The 18,226-nt window shown below is 35.4% G+C and overlaps 1 protein-coding gene across 1 annotated transcript; it reads left to right on the top strand.

The window, feature by feature from the left end:
• The first annotated feature begins 15,190 nt into the window (after positions 1-15,190).
• LOC131043095 (indole-3-acetate O-methyltransferase 1) lies at positions 15,191-17,862 on the top strand. The gene is made up of 4 exons (XM_057976440.2): positions 15,191-15,358; positions 16,290-16,712; positions 16,784-17,050; positions 17,185-17,862. The coding sequence occupies exons 1-4, from the start codon at positions 15,281-15,283 to the stop codon at positions 17,545-17,547; spliced, it is 1,131 nt and encodes a 376-aa protein (XP_057832423.2). The 5' UTR covers positions 15,191-15,280; the 3' UTR covers positions 17,548-17,862.
• Positions 17,863-18,226: the final 364 nt, after the last annotated feature.

The following is an 18,226-nucleotide window of genomic DNA, read 5'->3' as shown; positions in this document are numbered from 1 at the left end:
CGTCAAATTCAGACTCTAGAAGATAAACACCCCAAGATTTTCAAGTGCTCACCCTCAACAAGTTCAAGATCTAAACATCTCAAAGTGCATTATCACCCTCTTTGATAAACTGATCACTCAAACATAGTTTCTCATCAGGATCAATCATCCTTTATCCGGATACTAAAATGTTTGGTCAGGATTATATTGTCCCACATTGTAGGATATATCACTCCTACTGGACTTGGTTCTTATCAAATAATCACCATTACACTCCTAAACCGAAGATTGAAAAACTTGCAAACTTTTAAAACACTTGAATTAGCTTTGCATGTCCTATCATTCTAGCGTATCTACATTGACAGTTGATCACTTATCAAAACAACTTCTAGACAATCAAACCCCTGAAATGGAAACAAAATCATAACAACATGACATACCAAAGAAAAACACAAGAAGAAAACATGACAAACCAACATATCAGAGAAATCAAACAAGTTCAAAATCCAACTATGTTAAAACCTCGCAAGGATTTAAATACATCTCAAAAGAAAAGTGGCTCTTTTATGTACCTCTTAAAGAGATCCCTAAAGGATTTGGCTAAAGAAGATCAAAATCGTGCACTCATATCTAACAATGATCCATCCATCCATAAGAAAATTGACTCTCCAAAGGCATCTATTCCTACACCTCCTGAAAGCTTGCAAGAACCTTCCATAGCATCCTTGCCAAATAATGCATCCAAAGTTGAAGTTCCCCAAGGGATATCCATAATGGCCATCAAACCTATTTCAGAGGATCCTATTCAAAGCCCATGCACTTCATATCCAAGAATTAATTCATTGCAGCGTCCCCATAATGCTCTCTTAAAAATTGAAGTCCTCATTCATAGAACGCTTGTTAAACGTGTCCTAATAGATGGGGGAGCTGGCTTAAACATTTGCTCTATGAATCTTGTCCATGCTCTAGGCTATTCAGAAGATGCAGTTGATTCCCAAAAAAAGATAAAAATAAAAGCACATAATGAAGAAGAGAATTCATCTAAAGGAATGGTGATATTACCCATCATAGTGGGACCTTTGTAGAAGGACATAGCATCCCAAGTTCTAGACATGGAACTACCATACAATATACTCTTGGGGAGATCATGGATTCAGGACATACAAGCTATTACATCAACATGTCCTCAATGCTTAAAATTTCCATACAATGGACTGGAAATCACAAGATTAGCAGACTTAAATCTAGTGCAGTGTTGTAATAATATGAAATCAGCTCAAGAGGTCATTGTTTCACATAACAGAGAGGTAGTAGCTTCAAGCACGCAATCCAAGGAACAATAATTTGCATTAATTTTTTCAAACTTGGAAAAACAAATACAACTAAGAGATCAAGGGACCAAAGAGTATTTGCTATCATTGAAAAACAAACAAGAGCAACTTCAAATTGAGAAGGATGAAGAAGAAGATATAGTAGTTGATGTAGTTCACATGTATGTGGAACAAATGTTAGGAACTATCCTACTTGAATCAGAATCACATGCGACTGACACGGACTTAACCGAGGACGATCAAGATTTTCTTATACGAGGTCATTCTGATGAGAGTATTGTTCTAGACATCGAAATACATATTGAAAGCTCTAACATCTCTATCATGACCCCTAATATCTTTGAAACTATTCAACCTGAAGATCCTTTATCCTTAAGCTATCCTAAACCTATGGACTGGGAAAATGAAGAACATATTGCTATTGATACCTTTCCAAATGACCATGCCATATCTGTATATCTTAATGCAATCAAACCCGCAATAAATTTCACCAGGGATTTTGCTAACGTATCTTCAGGTCAAGTGGGTGTTAAATCTCCTAGTCCCAAAGGAAAAATCAAGAAAACAATATCGAGTCTAATGCTAAAAACCATTTCTTGGCAACATTAGATCAGGAAAAAGTAAAAAGAAAGGACGCATCTAATGGTGAAAACCTCCTCGAGGCGCTGGAAGAGGGGAGATTTGACACCTTACCTAAATTTTATCAAGAGAAGTTATCTATCTTGATATAACCAGTAGAGACATTTATCATTGGCATAATTGATCTACATCCAACAATTCCTCTATCAAAACTAGCAAGGCAAAAATATTTGAAACCCTTCAAATGTTGGCGAGTCAATTTTACCTGGTCATATACAAGCATTCCAGGATTTGATCCATATCTTACAATACATCACCCAAATATCAGTCCAGGAGTAGACAACAATAATAGAACACAACATGGATCAGGAGCAGGAATTCTATTCATCACACCACAAGGGAATACAATCCCGAAAGCATACAAATTAAGCTTTTCGTGCACAAACAATATAGCAGAGTATGAAGCTTTGGTTACAGGTATCAAAATGACTATAGAATGGAATATAACACAACGTCAAGTCTTTGGAGACTCTCATCTTTTCATTAATCAAATGAATAATGACTATCAAACAAAAGATGACAAACTCATGCCTTATAAAAATATAGTGGATGATACCAAGAAGTACTTTGTAGAAATAAATTTTGAACAGATTCCAAGAAATGACAACAAAGTAGCAGATGTCATGGCTACACTGGCTTCTCTATTACAAAAATAGGAAAATCAACAGCGTTATGAATTCCTGGTAGAATAGTTGTTTCATCCCGCCTTTAATTGTCCAGATTCCCAAACCATCTGTCAACTTATTGGATAGGATTCCTCCCACTATGGCCAAACTTACACATACCTAAAAGATAATATCCTACCTCGTGACTTATCGAAGAACCAAAAGAGAAACTTTATTCACCAATCCTCTCATTTTACTCTCATCGCGGATACCCTGTTTAAATGAGGTCTAGACGGTACTCTCTTAAGATGTCTCAAACAAGAAGAATCTAAGAAGGCCTTACATGAATTCCATAACAACATTTGTGGGACTTATTCAAGTGGTCTTACCCTTTCAAAAAAACTCATACATGGGCTATTATTGGCCAACTATGGAACAAGATTCTTTTAAAATAGCAAGAAAATGCAAACAATGTCAAATCCATGGCAACTTGATCCATGCACCAGCACAAGAACTTCATGCTTTAGCAACATCTTGGCTTTTTTGTCAATGGGGTCTGGATTTGGTAGGAAAAATAAATCCTTCTTCATCTAATGGACACAAATTCATCCTTGTAGCTACATAATACTTTACAAAATGGATTGAGGTAGTACCTCTCATAAATATCATAGGAAAATGAATTGCTGCATTTATATTGAATTATATCATCTGTCGCTATGGAATACCAATGACCATTATCACTGATAATGGGTGACCATTCAAAAATTAGGATATACAAGAGCTATGTGAGAAGTGTTGGCACTTTTTATGATGTTGTGATTGTCATTGATGGACATACACTTGTTTTCTGATCACTTTCTTTATGTATGAGTTATGCTCAACTGGTACTTGTTCCAACTGGTATTATGTATTATAGTCTTTAGACTATCGGTGTTTTGCAGAAGGTGTTTACCAGTCACAAACTGACTGAAGACCCAAAGCGGTATGAAGACCTCAAGCGGTTTGAGGATCTCAAAGCGGTACGAAGGAACAAAGTGGTAGATAACATTTTTCTAGTCTTCATTTTGACCACCGGTAATCAGTAAAATGTATGAACTGGTATTACTCTGTGATGAGTTACCAACCGGTATTTCTGTGATGAGTTATCATCCACCGATACTTTGGTGGTGATTTTGTGCCATGTTACCAAATGTGTCTAGATGCACTGAACCTAGGAACTTGTAATGTAATCCTATTGGACTGACATGAAATCAGACTCCTTTATAAGGACATCATATCTAGGGTTATAGGAGTTGATGAGGGTTTTGTATGTGTGATTATAGAAGAGAAGATTAGGTCTGTGTGAAGAAACAAAGTATGGAGATATTGAAGATTGAAGTAATGCTAAATGTGCATTAACAATGAGCTATCAAGGATCTAACCAAGCATACTATGCTAGTATCTAGATCATCTACTTGTTGATTACTCATATCTTCGGCAAGTCTGAAACACTTAACCGGGTAGGCCCAACAAAGCCTTTGTAAATCCTCTAACAAGGTGGTTCACAACTATGAATCTAAAATCCTCTCACAAGGTAGTCTTTAATAGGACTTATCTCCTAATAGAGATCTATATTCCTAACAGGATCTATTCTGGAGAAGAACATTGTATGACCTTAACCGGTCTGGTTTCTATTCTGTGGATAGTTACTTGTGAGTTTCTGCTCACCATGGTTTTTCCCATTTGGGTTTCCATGTCAAAACATCTTGTGTTATGGTGATTGTGCTCTTGTGGGTGAATGCTTTATTTGTTGTTTGGTTTGCATTTGTCTTAACCGGTTTGTTAGTAAATCTGTTATACCGATTAACTACTAAACTATTTAAGAGTTTGAGTTCAATATTTTTTGGTATACTAATTCACCCCCCCTCTTAGTATTCATCAATTGGTATCAGAACCAACCTTTCTATAAGTCTAACCACTTGGAAGGAGATATGGGGGAATACACTGTGAGGGAACTTACTCATCGGCTCACTCAGACTGAGAAAGCCTATGATAAACTCAAAGTTAAATATAAAGCCTCTCTAGCAAAAAGAAGAGAGCATGCTAAGAAACTGATGGAGCTTACTGAAAATATTTCTTCTGATGAAGCAAACATGGAGGCCCTAGTTGAAGAAGTTGAAAAACTGAATGAATCTAATGCCAACCTAAGAAGGGAACTGGAAGGACTGACTATCAGAATATGTCAAGAGCTTGAGAACTGAAGGAAAGCTGAAGATCTGGTAAAAGACAAAGATCATGAGATCTCCAAGATGAAGCAAGAAATCAGTGCTCTTACCACTCATCTCCAAGAGAGTAAAGTGGAAAAAGAAGAAATGCAAGGTGAACTAAACATGGCTATTTCTAAGAATGCAACCTTGAAGGAATCCAATGCTTCTATTACCAAAGAACTCATTGAGACAAAGGAGATATGTGCCAAATTCAATAAGAGTACTGCTAAGCTAGAGCAAAAGCTTGAATCAACAAAACCAGTAAAGAATACTACTAGACTTGGTTTCTCCAATTATGATGAAGGTGAGACCTTTGGAACAAAAGATATAGCATCAAAGAAGCAATCGACATCAAAGGATAAAGGTAAGAAAAAGTTTAAACCTGTTTTCTTTAATTGTCTCAAAGGACATACTACTAATGTGTGTAGAAATAAGGCCTACAATAACTTTCCTTATTTTCTAAACAATAAGCCTAGATCCAATAGATTCAATGGAAAGTGTTATGCATGCAACAATTTTGGGCATAGAGCATTTGAATGCAGGTTTGTTCTGCGCAACATTGGGAGATATCCTCAAAGGAATCAAGGAGTTTTTCCTGGATCCTCTATGAACTGGAATCCAAACCAGTATAATGCCTATGACCATTAGTTAAGTAGTGGTGGCTATCAAGCGGCAACCGGTTGGAGAGTAGCCTGTTTGATCTGTCATGGTAGTGGTCACACTGCTACAACATGTAGAAGAAAGAATGGTAGAATGAACAATGGACCATGGAGAACACCTAGAATAGTATGCTATCATTGCAACAAATAGAGACACCCTGCCAGAACGTACAGAATGAGAAAGAACCTATCAGATGATATACTGGTCACTCCAGAAGGGAAGATTGATGTTGAAACCGTTCAAGAAGGAATGAATAAAACATGGAAGAAGAAATCTGAAGAAGTGTCACAAGATGGACCGGTTTCTACACCTAGTGTGGAAGTCTTTGAACTGACAAAATGAGCTTAAGAAAAGCTTAGGTGGAAAAAATTGGTGAAATGTTTTGAACCCCCAGTTTATATCGGTAAAAGACCTTAACCGGTATATGTCACCTGTCAATCAACAGAAGACTGGAAGCGATAAAAGGCAAAATTAGGGTTTATTCCCTAACGGTGATGCATTTATTATGGTAGGTGAGAACTTGTTTAAAAAGAATTTTTCAATGTCATTTTCACTTATCAGTTTTTGAGTGAAGAATTTTTCAAGTGCAGAGTGACAAAAGGCGATTCGACTTGCGATTCAGAGAGATTTCAAATCTTGTAGAAGAATCCAGAGATATTGTCAATCAATCAAGTGAAGAACACCAAGTGGTAATCCAGCAACCAAAGTGGTGTGTTGTGAAGCTGCATTAGCAAACCATAAATTTTGAAATTCTGAAGGTATTTATCAAAATTCTTGTTTATCAGTTAATCATGGCTTCTGCATCACACTCCAGTTCTAGTGTACCTATGGACTCAGTGGAATTCATTCAAAGAAAAATGAAATACAACGCCTTGTCCCAAATACCTACCAGAGTCATTGTCGAAGGAGATATTTCAGGGTACATCAACTGCAAATTAGAAGACCTAGGATCCCTAGCAATTCATTCCCAGCTAGGTCTATTATGTGGGGATGACAAGAAGATCAAACCGGAATACAACATCCTAGAGAGGAAGAAACTTCATAATGTGGTTTACTTTCTTGAAGAGTTCACGGAAGAGCACATCTGCATAATCCTAAGCAGAGTGCATGGCGACAAGATGTATCTCGAGAGGACACATGACATTACGCCTGAAGCAATTCATGCCATCACCGGTTTCTATAATAGTGGTGAGGTGCTAGCCCTAAGGAAGGTCATCAAGAATGAAATGACTAATCTCACTGGTTCTCTGAGCGACCAACGGGGAATGACCGTCAACACCATCAAACATGATTTGGTCAAGTATGCTTGCATGGTGATTGGATACCATACATTTTATGCAAGAAGAATAAACTCTGTCTCTATTGCTGTGGTAAATGCCACCTAGAGAATGATCAAGGAGGACACCTCATTTGATCTATGCACCTATTTGCAGAAGCAACTTCTATTAAACTTGAAGTCCATCAAATAGGACAGTGCTCTAAGGTTCAAATTTGGACAACTTTTGGTAGGTCTATTTTTCTACTTTCAAGGCTATTACTTGGGAGTAGGTGATATTCAATGGTCTTCTGACCAATCGGTCACCAAACAAATTAGGGAAAGTCTCCAAGCAGTGGGAACCAGATATCTTGAGGTCTTGAATAAATATTTTGATGAATTCAAGAGGAAGATGAGTCAAAGGATGAGGATATCTGGGGATATTGTTAAGAAAAATGAAGAGGACATCTACTTTACCATTAAAGTAGATGAGTTCATAATGGAAGAAGTAGAGCCTAGAAAGGAAGAGGTAGAACCAATGAGATATGAGGTGATGTATGACATTTTGGATGGGTATGCCTCTATCCTGATTGCCTCTCCTTTAAATGCAAAGAAAAAGAGAACCGGAACCTACTTGGAAAGAGTAACACCGGTTGAAGAACCTTCACTGAAAAAGGGAAAGGCAATGCCATTGGTATCGGCACCGATTACCTCAGCCAGCCCAAAAGTGACCAAGCGATCACTTGCCAAGAAGAAACCGAAAGTTGCACCCACTAAAGTATTTGAAAGGAAGCAGAAGACCAAAAGCAACTCACCAAAGTCTGAGGATACAGAACCAGAAGTGCAGCCTAAGAAGACCAGGCAAACAAGGAAGAAGGAAGAAACTACTGGCAATGCACTTGCATCATCAGCACTGGTAAATATTGACATCTCTTCTTATAAACGATGACACATTATTAGAGGACTATTAAGAATATTAAAAATAATTGCTTAGTGATTTGAAGGAGTATTTTGATGATTTTACGGATAGTGAGAAAGAGGAAGTAGAGCGGGAAATCATTAATTATTTGTGTGTTTATGACCGGTCGCCATCAGAAATTAGATCTGAGACACCTGATTCTTTGTACAATTCTTTAGATAATAAATAGCGCATTGTCGTCGACAGAGAACAAGAGATCTGAGAAATTTTTTTGTAGAATACTTCCCTGATGCTTCAAACTATGAATTGTTTGAAATCATGGACCAGGACAAAGGTCTCTTCTTCATGAGAAGAAGAAGACTTGCTACTGGAAGGTAAAGCCTCTGAAGTGGTGAAAGACACACACTTCCATACTAAAGCCGCTGTGAAAATGCATAAAGTTGCTCAAGAAAATAGAGAAGTTGAATAGGAAATGAAAATCAAAAAATTGGATGAGGCATTTGATGGAAAAGGAGAACCAGCTATAGAATAGGTTGACACTATTGATGTGAATGCGTTAGATGGTGAAGATGTCACTCTGGACACAGAGAAGGAGAAATAGGATAAAGAAAAAGAAGAGAAGCAGAAGCTGGACAAGCAAAAGGTTGACAAAGAGAAAGTGAAGAAAGAGGAAGAGAAAGAGAAGGAGGAAGAGAAGAGAAAACAAGAGGAAGAGAAGAGGAAACAAGATGAAGAGAAGAGGAAGCAAGAAGAAGAGAAGAGGAAATAAGAGGAGAAGAGGAAAGAAGAGGAGAAGAGGAAAGAAGAGGAGGAAAAGAAAGAAGAGGAGAAGCAGAAAGACGAGGAGAAGAAGAAACAAGAAGAGGAGAAGCAAAAAGAAGAAGAAAGAAAGAAGGAGGAAGAGAAGAAAAAGCATGAAGCGAAGCAAAGGGAGAAAGAAGAGGAAAAGAAAAGAGCGGAAGAGAAGAAGGAAATAGAAAAGAACAAACAAGCGGAGACTCCAAAGGCAATCAATGGTCAAGCCAAACTGGTTGACATCACAAGTCCTATTGACCTCCAATTTACAGATGAATCGGAGCTACTGCAAGGCTTAAAGCTAGCACAAGAAAGATTGGAAACATTCAGGAGGAAAAAGGAGTAGGATGTCATTCACACTGTGATTGACACCCTTACCAGTTTGATTCGAGGTACCAACCTCCCCGGTACCGATTCCTCTCTAGCCAAACTAAAGCTTCTATGTATAGTTGTAGAGGACCAGGTACAATACCTGAAAGAAGTTGTTGAAGCTAATGCACAGAAGAAGCATCAAAAGGCACTAAACACTGCCTTAGTAAAGAAACTGAATGAGCTCCGGTCTCAACTTTAGAAACAACAAAAGGATATAAGAGATGCTATGGATGAGGGAAAAATATTGTTGAGCAAAATAAGTCAACCTCATCTATTTTGTGATGATGTTCTTGCACAAAAGGATAAACTGCAATCTGATTTGGAGGCATACATAAGCAACTTTAAGACACCATATGATTCTTTCACTACATATGGGCAAACTATTCACCGGTATTAGCTTCAGTCTGCCAGGATAGAATTGGAGATTAGCAACCAGACAAGAGATTTGCAGGAGCTTCAACTAGTTTTATTACTCAGACTGCAAATTCTTCAGAAGTGCTTTCTTAATCTAGAAGCTTTAACGATAACTCAAGAGATGAGTACAATTGATGCCATGGAAGAACAGGTATCACGGATGTAGACGAAAAGTGAGGTTGCTGCCTCATTACTTGAGTCATGGTCATTAGCCATGAAGACTTTTATGCAGGATTTTAAATCTATTTTTGATTAGTTTCACTCATTATTGTCATAAACATTTACTTATTTTAATGTTAATGAGAAACATGGGTTATTCTGCATTACTTTGTCATTGTTGGAAAAGGGGGAGTAGTATTTAAAATTTTGATGCATGTTATGTATACTTTCATGTCACCTCCTTAATGGAGTAGTATACATTGTATTGTCTGCAAAAAGGGACAATGCATATGCATAGGGGGAGTAATTTTGATTATGGCATATTTTTGTTGTAAAACACTTAGATGTCAAAATTTTCCTAAGTGTTGCCATCAATGCCAATGGGGGAGATTGTTGGCATTTTTGATGATGTTGTGATTGTCATTGATGGACACAAACTTGTTTTGTGATCACTTTATTTATGTATGAGTTATGCTCAACCAGTACTTGTTCCAACCGGTATTATGTATTATAGTCTTTAGACTATCGATGTTTTGCAAAAGGTGTTTACTGGTCACAAATTGACTGAAGACCCAAAGTGGTACGAAGGAACAAAGCAGTAGTTAACATTTTTCCAGTCTTCATTTTGACAACTGGTAATCGGTAAAATGTATGAACCGGTATTACTCTGTGATGAGTTACCAATCGGTATTTCTGCGATGAGCTATCATCCACCGACACTTTGGCGGTGATTTTGTGTTGTGTTACCAAATGTGTCTAGATGCATTGAACCTAGGAACTTGTAATGTAATCCTATTGGACAGACATGAAATCAAACTCCTTTATAAGGACATCATGTCTAGGGTTTTAGGAGTTGATGAGGGTTTTGTATGTGCGATTATAAAAGAGAAGATTAGGTCTATGTGAAGAAACAGAGTGTGGAGATATTGAAGACTGAAGTAATTCTAAATGTGCATTAACAATGAGATATCAAGGATCTAACCAAGCATACTGTGCTAGTATCTAGATCATCTACTTGTTGATTACTCATATCTTCGACAAGTCTGAAACCCTTAACCGAGTAGGCCCAGCAAAGCGTTTGTAAATCCTCTAACAAGGTGGTTCACAACTGTGAATCTGAAATCCTCTCACAAGGTAGTCTTTAATAGGACTTATCTCCTAATAGAGATCTAGATTCATAACAGGATCTGTTCTGGAGAAGAACATTGTATGACCTTAACCGGTCTGGCTTCTATTCTGCAGATAGTTACTTGTGAGTTTCTGCTCACCGTGGTTTTTCCCATTTGGGTTTCCATGTCAAAACATCTTTTGTTATGGTGATTGTGCTCTTGTGGGTGAATACTTTATTTGTTGTTTGGTTTGCATTTGTCTTAACCAGTTTGTTAGTAAATCTATTATACCAATTAACTGCTGAACTATTTAAGAGTTTGAGTTCAGTATTTTTTGGTATACTAATTCACCCCCCTCTTAGTATTCATCAAGAAGTTTAAAATCTAGCACAGATTCTCCACACCATATTATCCACGAGGAAATGGGCAGGGAGAAGCATCTAACAAAACTATTCTGAAAATCATTAAAAAGATAGTGAACAATGCTGGGAAAGATTGGCATATTCAACTAACCCTACTCTCTGGGCCTAGCGCACCAGTATCCACACACCGATAGGTGCCAAACCTTTATCTCTTGTATATGGAGTAGAAGCCATATTGCCAATTGAAGTAGAGATACCCTCTCTATGTGTGTCACTAAAAGGTCTCATCCCAGATGAAGACCAAAGAGTATCTAGACTACAAGAGTTAGAACTAATCCATGAACAAAGACAAAATGCCTTTGATCAATTAAAGGTATATCAACAAAGAATGTGCCGAAGCTATAATCATAAGGTTAAACCATGAGTCTTTCAAGTGGGAGAACTGGTGCTAAAGGAAAATCCATGCAACCAGGTAGATCGAGAAAAGAAGGGAAAATTTGAACCAAACTGGTTAGGTCCATTTGTGGTCACGACAGTATTTGGATAAGGAGCATATTAGCTATCAACATAGGACGACGATCAACTTGAAGAACCTATCAATAGCATAAACCAAAAAAAAAATTATGTCTAAAAAAGAAGAAAAATAAAAAAAAGTGAAAAATCAGAAAAATAAAAAACAGTGAAAAAAATAGAAAAATAAAAAACAGTGAAAAATAAAAAAACAGTGAAAAAGCAGAAAATCCAAAAAAAATCAAATATCATAAAAGTGCAATAAAAACAGATGGTGAAAACCTGGCAAATAGGTGCTATCTATCCGCTAGCTCTTCCATCTATTAGTTCATTCATTTTTTCTTTCCACTTGCATTCATTTTCCATTAGAACTATCTGTATCCATCATAGAGCCTTTGTACATACGCAAGCATTGCAACTACTCTCTCGCCATGGTTTGGATCATTGGATATATCATAATGACTTTGTTTCTAGGCTTGGGGCAAAATCCTATACTTAGCTGGGGGCAAACTTTGGATCAATTTTGAGCTAAATCAAATAGGTAGAACAAACAGTTAGACAATTCTTATCAAGTGAAAACTGAGACACATCCAACATTGAACACAAGATCAAACTATCAACTATCCATCTATCACGAAGTCAATCTAAGAACATCACACACTTTTTAGTGGATGATAATATTTTTTGGATAATGATTGTAACATGATTGTTCAAATTTTCTATATTGCTTTTCACTATCATGATTTCTGAGTGACTCCAGGATGTCATTGACTAGAGGAACAAGGAAGAAACATGATATTTTTCTTGTCTACTGTTTGAAAATTAATCGTTACTATGTGCAGATTTGTCTCAGGACATGATCATCGGAGTATCATTGAAGACATTTCCAATTTGCGTATAGAAATGATTAATACTGCTTGTTTTATGCAAGCAACACTCAAGTCATCTTGGTTCAATTATACCTCGATGCTTGTGTTAACTTGCTATATCAAATTCCAGGAAAGAAGTGCTCAGGTCATCATGGTTCAATTATACCATCGATGTTTGCACTCACTTCCCACATTTCAAAAGCTCAATGATGACAAAAATGCAAAATAATCTAGTACTGGTCCAGTCATAGCTTTGCATTTTTCATTTGCATTTTAGCTTGCATTTCATGGGATCCCACATGCTCCTTTTATCCAAGGTTAAATCTATTGTAGGAATCATCAAAGTATCATCACATGTGTATACACAATCAGAATGATGACTCATATCTCTTCAGATATTATCGACCCAGCGAAAATCTTATGCTATCTCCCTCAACAAAATCAACAATCAGCATATCCAAAATTTTTAGCAACTTGATATCAACAAACTATCAGTTCTTTATCTATCAACCTTATCAAATCAAATCAATCAATCAAACTCAATTCTGATCATGTCTTATACAGGATGAATCCTTCTTGAAACCAGATGATCTAATTTTGATTCATGTCTTATACAGGATGTATCCTTCCTGAAACCAGGCATTCTAATCATGTCTTACATAGGATGAATCCTTCCTGAAACTAGACAAAATCTCGATCTTATGAATCTAATCAATCAATATTTTTTAATCTTACCAATCCAATCAATCAAGCTAATCAAAGAACTCGCATTTTCATCAAACACAATCGCTGAAATCAAATCAAATCTATCGGGATATCAATCTCAAAAAAAATCCAAATATCAATTATCTCAACTGATCTCCCAAGGGGGCATCATCATACCGGAATTTAGCAATCAAGAGCTAGGGCATCCTATCAAATCAATATCAACATCAAAATAAGATTATTCTTTGAATCAATGTGTCATCACACCTCGCTTCAAAGAGGGGCAAAATGTACACACCTAAAAATGGGTTGAAGATAATTAATTAAATAAGCAATTATTTAATTAATCCTCCTTCCCAATTTAATTGAATTCATCAACAATTTGATTAATTTCCCTTCATATACTTATTAATAAATCTAAGGATTTATTTAATAGGTTTATTTCAATAATCCCCTTTGATTAATTAATTCAAATTAATTAATTGCCGCCATCAAAATCATTTCTTCTAGATCCCCTAATTAATTTTAAAAAATCAATTATGAGTTGTTGAGATTAATTATCCTTTTCCTATTATTTAAATTCAAATTCTCATAACTTCTACCACTCCTAAACCTAACCATTCCTAAACCTAACCCATTCTACCTACCCACATGTCGCCTTTCATCCAACTTCTTCGAGAAGCTTTGTGACACTTGTCACTAAGTGTTCCCTTTCATCCAACCTCTTCTAGAAGCCTCTTGACACTTGTCACCATAGAGATGACATATGTTCCCTTTAGTCCAACCCCTTTGCCAACCTCCTCCAATTTAACCATTGATATCTTCAGATCAATCTTGACCATTGATTCCTGCCACCACACCCCTAGCCTTAGGAAATCCTATAAATAGACCCCATTTTGGAGCATAAAGGGTGCCAATTTCATATCATTTTTGCATATCGATTGATCTTATCTCATTCTCATCTTATGCTTTGTTACTATAGGCATCTAGCTTCTAGTTTCTCATTTTCTTAGCAATGTTATCATGCTCAATTTTAGCTTAATTGCATCTTCATTCTAGTTCATTTTCTAGATCAATCATGAACTCATATAGCTTAATCATGCTATTTTTGCTAGATCATGCATTTCCATCATTCAAATCCTCCATCTAAGTGTAGTCAAGTCATTGGAATATGCATAATCAGATCTGAGAGCATTTTTCATACTCGCATTTACTAGGAGGCAATAAGTCAATTAGCTATGGTTTTGTCTTTCTTTGATTTAAATCTTCTAACCATGCTTATAATGATTTATTAAGTGCATTGTGTTTGCAGATACATGTACACTTTACAGAGCATGGCAATATTAGTTAACATTAATGGTTATAATAATAAGTATTAATTATTTAAATATATTTAATTTATATATAATTAATATATTATAATTATTTTATTAACATGTATAAATTATATTACATTATATATTAATTATTATATCAATATCTAATAATTTTATTTTTATATAATATTATATAAGAAATTATTATCTCATCATTATATTAATGGAATAATTACACCTACACATCTAACTTTATAATATGTTTGATATTTATAATTTTATATATTTTTAAATTTATGAAAAATCAATTCACTTTATGATAAAAATAAAAATCAAATGGCTTTATCAATTATTGCACTCTCAAAAGAAATATGACAAAAATAGTTTCTATCATGTAATAGTGGCACTTTTGTAAAATACTATTATAAAATATTATTGTCAGAAAATACCAAAAATAATTCAATTAATAATCAAAAGCTTACATTATAGATAAAAGAATTTATATATTTTGAAATAAATTTGAAAAAATATGAACATTAGAAAAATTGATCAAACTTTTTAATTCTTGATTATCATTGATTAATGCTTTGACATTTAATTAATTTGAATACATGTGTAACTATTCATAGCATCAATATAGCTGACATCTCTGCCTACTGAGGGACTAATATAAGACCAAACGTTTTTTAAGTTGGGCTTGACTTATTGCAATCCGAAACTTTCGGGAGTCAATAATAATTACAAATTACCTGCGAGCGAAATTGCCGGGGATTTTTCAAGCGTAGGGAAGAGTCACCTACATTGCTTTTCCTTCACTTTATTAGCTGAGATGCCCTGCTGTACAATTCTAGGTCGTCTAGTGACATCAGCATGAACACGTCACCCATTTATCAGTGCCCATAAATACGCTTCTATGGAGTCTTCAATATGCACATTTTCTTAGAGGTGTGTTTGGAGAGTTCATCATCAAGCTCTTTTTTTTTTTAAGTAAATTTTATATTGCATTAGAGTTAGGAAGTAAATTTAGCAGTAGTAATGGAGGTGGAGAATGTGTTGGCCATGAAGGGCGGCCATAAGGATTCTAGTTATACTGTTAATTCTCTCTCAGTTCAGGTACCTTGATTCTTTATATATTCAATGTTTTTTTGGGGGGGGGTTTGAGTCCATAAAAAAGATGAAATTGTATTATTTTAGTTATACTGTTAATTCTCTCTGGGTTCAGGTACCTTGATTCTTTTGTATTCAATGTGTATTTTTTGGTGGGAGAGAGTGAAAAAGATGAAATTATATTAATCTTGAAAATTGAAAGAGTTACAGAAAATGTAGTTAAAGCTTAAAGAATAAGAATCCAACGAGAGATTTGTTGCAGATGAAATTGAAACAATTAGAACACAAGAGAATACTACCAGTCCAAATCATGATGAAGGAGTGAAAAGTATTGTGAAGAAAAAGTTTCATACTGATTTCTTTCTTTAGATTGTAGGAGAAAAAGCTCTTCATTTATTATAAAATTTTCATTTCAATGTTTTCAATATAGAATGTAGGATGTTTTTTTTTTAAATGCAATGTTTTCATTACTCTCATGATCCATCCTTTAAAAAAGGAATATGATGATTTCATTTGAAAGTTCTCAATATAGAATGTAGGTTTTTTTTCTTTTTTTTTTCTTAAATACAATATTTTGGGAAACTCTCAGTCATCCATCTTTAAAAAAAGAATATGATGTTTTCATTTTAAAGTTCTCAATATAGAGTGTAAGTTTTTCTTTTCTTCTAAATGCAACATTTAGAATGGAAAAAGAATATGATGTTTTCATTTTAAAGTTCTCAATATATAATGTAAGTTTTTTTTTTTTCTAAAAGCAACATTTCAGATCACTCTTGATCCATTCTTAAAAGAAAAATATGATATTTTCATTTGAAAGTTCTCTATGAAAAGTAAATTGTATTTTATGTATTTTATTTTAAATGCAATTCGGATCACTCTCAGTGATCCATCCTTCAAAAAAGGAATATGATATGTAGAATTTTTTTAACGATTGTAGATAAAGATGGTTCGGGCTGTGAAACCAATTCTGGAGCGTGGAATTCATGAAAACATGAGATTGAAGCTCAATGAAGGAAGCATATTTAGGATAGCAGATTTCGGGTGTGCGACTGGGTGGAATACTCTTCTTGTAGCAGACACCATCGTCAGAGCTGTGCAATGCACAATTGCAGAAGGGGAAGAGGCAGAATTTGTAGTTTATTTTGTTGATCTTCCCTCAAACGATTTCAACTCACTGCTCCGAATGATGCCTCCAACCCAACAAGTCTGTGCGTATGCAGAAAACGATGGTGATAACAATCCAGTGGCTGCAAGATCTTACTTTGCAGCGGCTGTTTGTGGGTCACATTTCAGACGTCTATTCCCAAGGAAAACCCTGCATATCTGCCATTCTTCTCTCAGTCTCCAGTGGCTTTCAAAGGTGGGTAATAAACCCTAACTTGTTCATATATGAATTTGGTATAATTTTCTCATGATAAGATGTAAATGTAGGTGCCAGAGAGTGTTCAACAGACAAGCTCTCCTCATGTGTATGTTTCAAGCGATTGTGAGGAGGCAGTGGGAGCTGCATATCTTCAGCAATTTGACACAGACTTCACATCGTTTTTAACTGCTCGGGCAGAAGAGACAGTTGATGGGGGGTGCGTGTTTATATCCCTGGTGGGTCGAAATGGAGGGACACACATAATGGAAGAGCAAGGAACACTAGGAGATATTGCTTGTCACTTTGAATATGCATTCCAGGAGCTAGTGAATGAGGTAGATATAAAGGATATTTCTTGATTTCTCTTCTTCAATAAAATTTCTCTTAGAGTTGAAATCCAAATTGCTCTGCCCATTTGATTTGAATATCTAGGAGGATTATATGATGATTTATTGTTTACATGGGACAGGGTTTTATCGAGAAGGATAAGTGGGAATCCTTCAATCTACCCTGGTTCGGTCCAAGTCCGGAAGAGTTGGAGAGCATAGTTAAGAGGCAAGGGGCGTTCAGGCTGGAGAGTGTAAGGGTTTTGGGAGAATTTCCTTTGCATTCCATGACAGAGGTGAGCAGAGGGGAGGAGGAGGAGGCGTTTGGGAGAAGTGTAGCTAATCATTACAGATCACTTTTTGAGAATATTGTGGAAGCTCATTTGGGATGTGAGCGTTTGACAGATGAATTCTTTTCTAGAATTTGTAAAAGAGCAACTGATAAGTTTGAGGAGTATCTTTCTAATCAAATAGAATTGGTTGTTGCCCTTCTCATTAAAAAGTAGGAGCATTCAGTTTGAAGAGTATTTTTCCAATCAAATAGAATTGGTTGTTGCCCTTCTCATTAAAAAGTAGGCGCATTCAATTCGAAGAGTATCTTTGCAATCAACTAGAATTGGTTGTTGCCCTTCTCATTAAAAAGTAAGAGCATTAAGTATAAAGAGTATCTTCAATCATATAAAGTATGAAGAGTATTTTCAATCATATAGAATTAGTTTTGTAACAATGACTTTGAATAGTTGTTGTATATGTGCTTATCCTATGAAAATGTCACCTATATTATCTTCCATCATAATGAAATAATATTTCATCTATTTCTATTTCATTGTTGATGTTGTGTACAGGTTTCAATTTAATGGTTGTATAATGATATTTAATTGTCAAATTTAATATTTAGAGGGACAAAACATCAACTTACCTGACATTGCAATGAAATTGTTTAGCATGCCTGAAATTTTAAATTAAGTCCATCATTAAATATTTAATGTCTACTATTTTTGCTTTTACTATAATTCATTCAAATCAGTTTTTTATCAATTGAATATTATAAATGTAGAATTAAATACTATTTTATTACTATTATTTTTTAACAAAAAGCTAAGGAATATTTATTATAGAAAAAAATTGTGTGACGAAAATAAGGCTCATTCCATTGATAAAATCTAGAAGAATAAAGACATTTTT

This window comes from Cryptomeria japonica, chromosome 5 (genome assembly GCF_030272615.1).
Source record: "Cryptomeria japonica chromosome 5, Sugi_1.0, whole genome shotgun sequence".
Classification (NCBI taxonomy): Eukaryota; Viridiplantae; Streptophyta; class Pinopsida; order Cupressales; family Cupressaceae; genus Cryptomeria; species Cryptomeria japonica.
The sequence above is the reverse complement of the archived record's forward strand: the minus strand, read 5'-3'. Positions and strand labels throughout refer to the sequence as shown.

What these genes read in the sequence shown, in the direction of transcription:
- LOC131043095 (XM_057976440.2), top strand. Translation starts at nt 15,281, where the DNA reads ATGGAGGTGGAGAATGTGTTGGCCATGAAGGGCGGCCATAAGGATTCT. An exon ending in TTAATTCTCTCTCAGTTCAG is followed by an intron (nt 15,359 to 16,289) that starts GTACCTTGATTC and finishes TAACGATTGTAG; the next exon opens with ATAAAGATGGTTCGGGCTGT. An exon ending in GTCTCCAGTGGCTTTCAAAG is followed by an intron (nt 16,713 to 16,783) that starts GTGGGTAATAAA and finishes ATGTAAATGTAG; the next exon opens with GTGCCAGAGAGTGTTCAACA.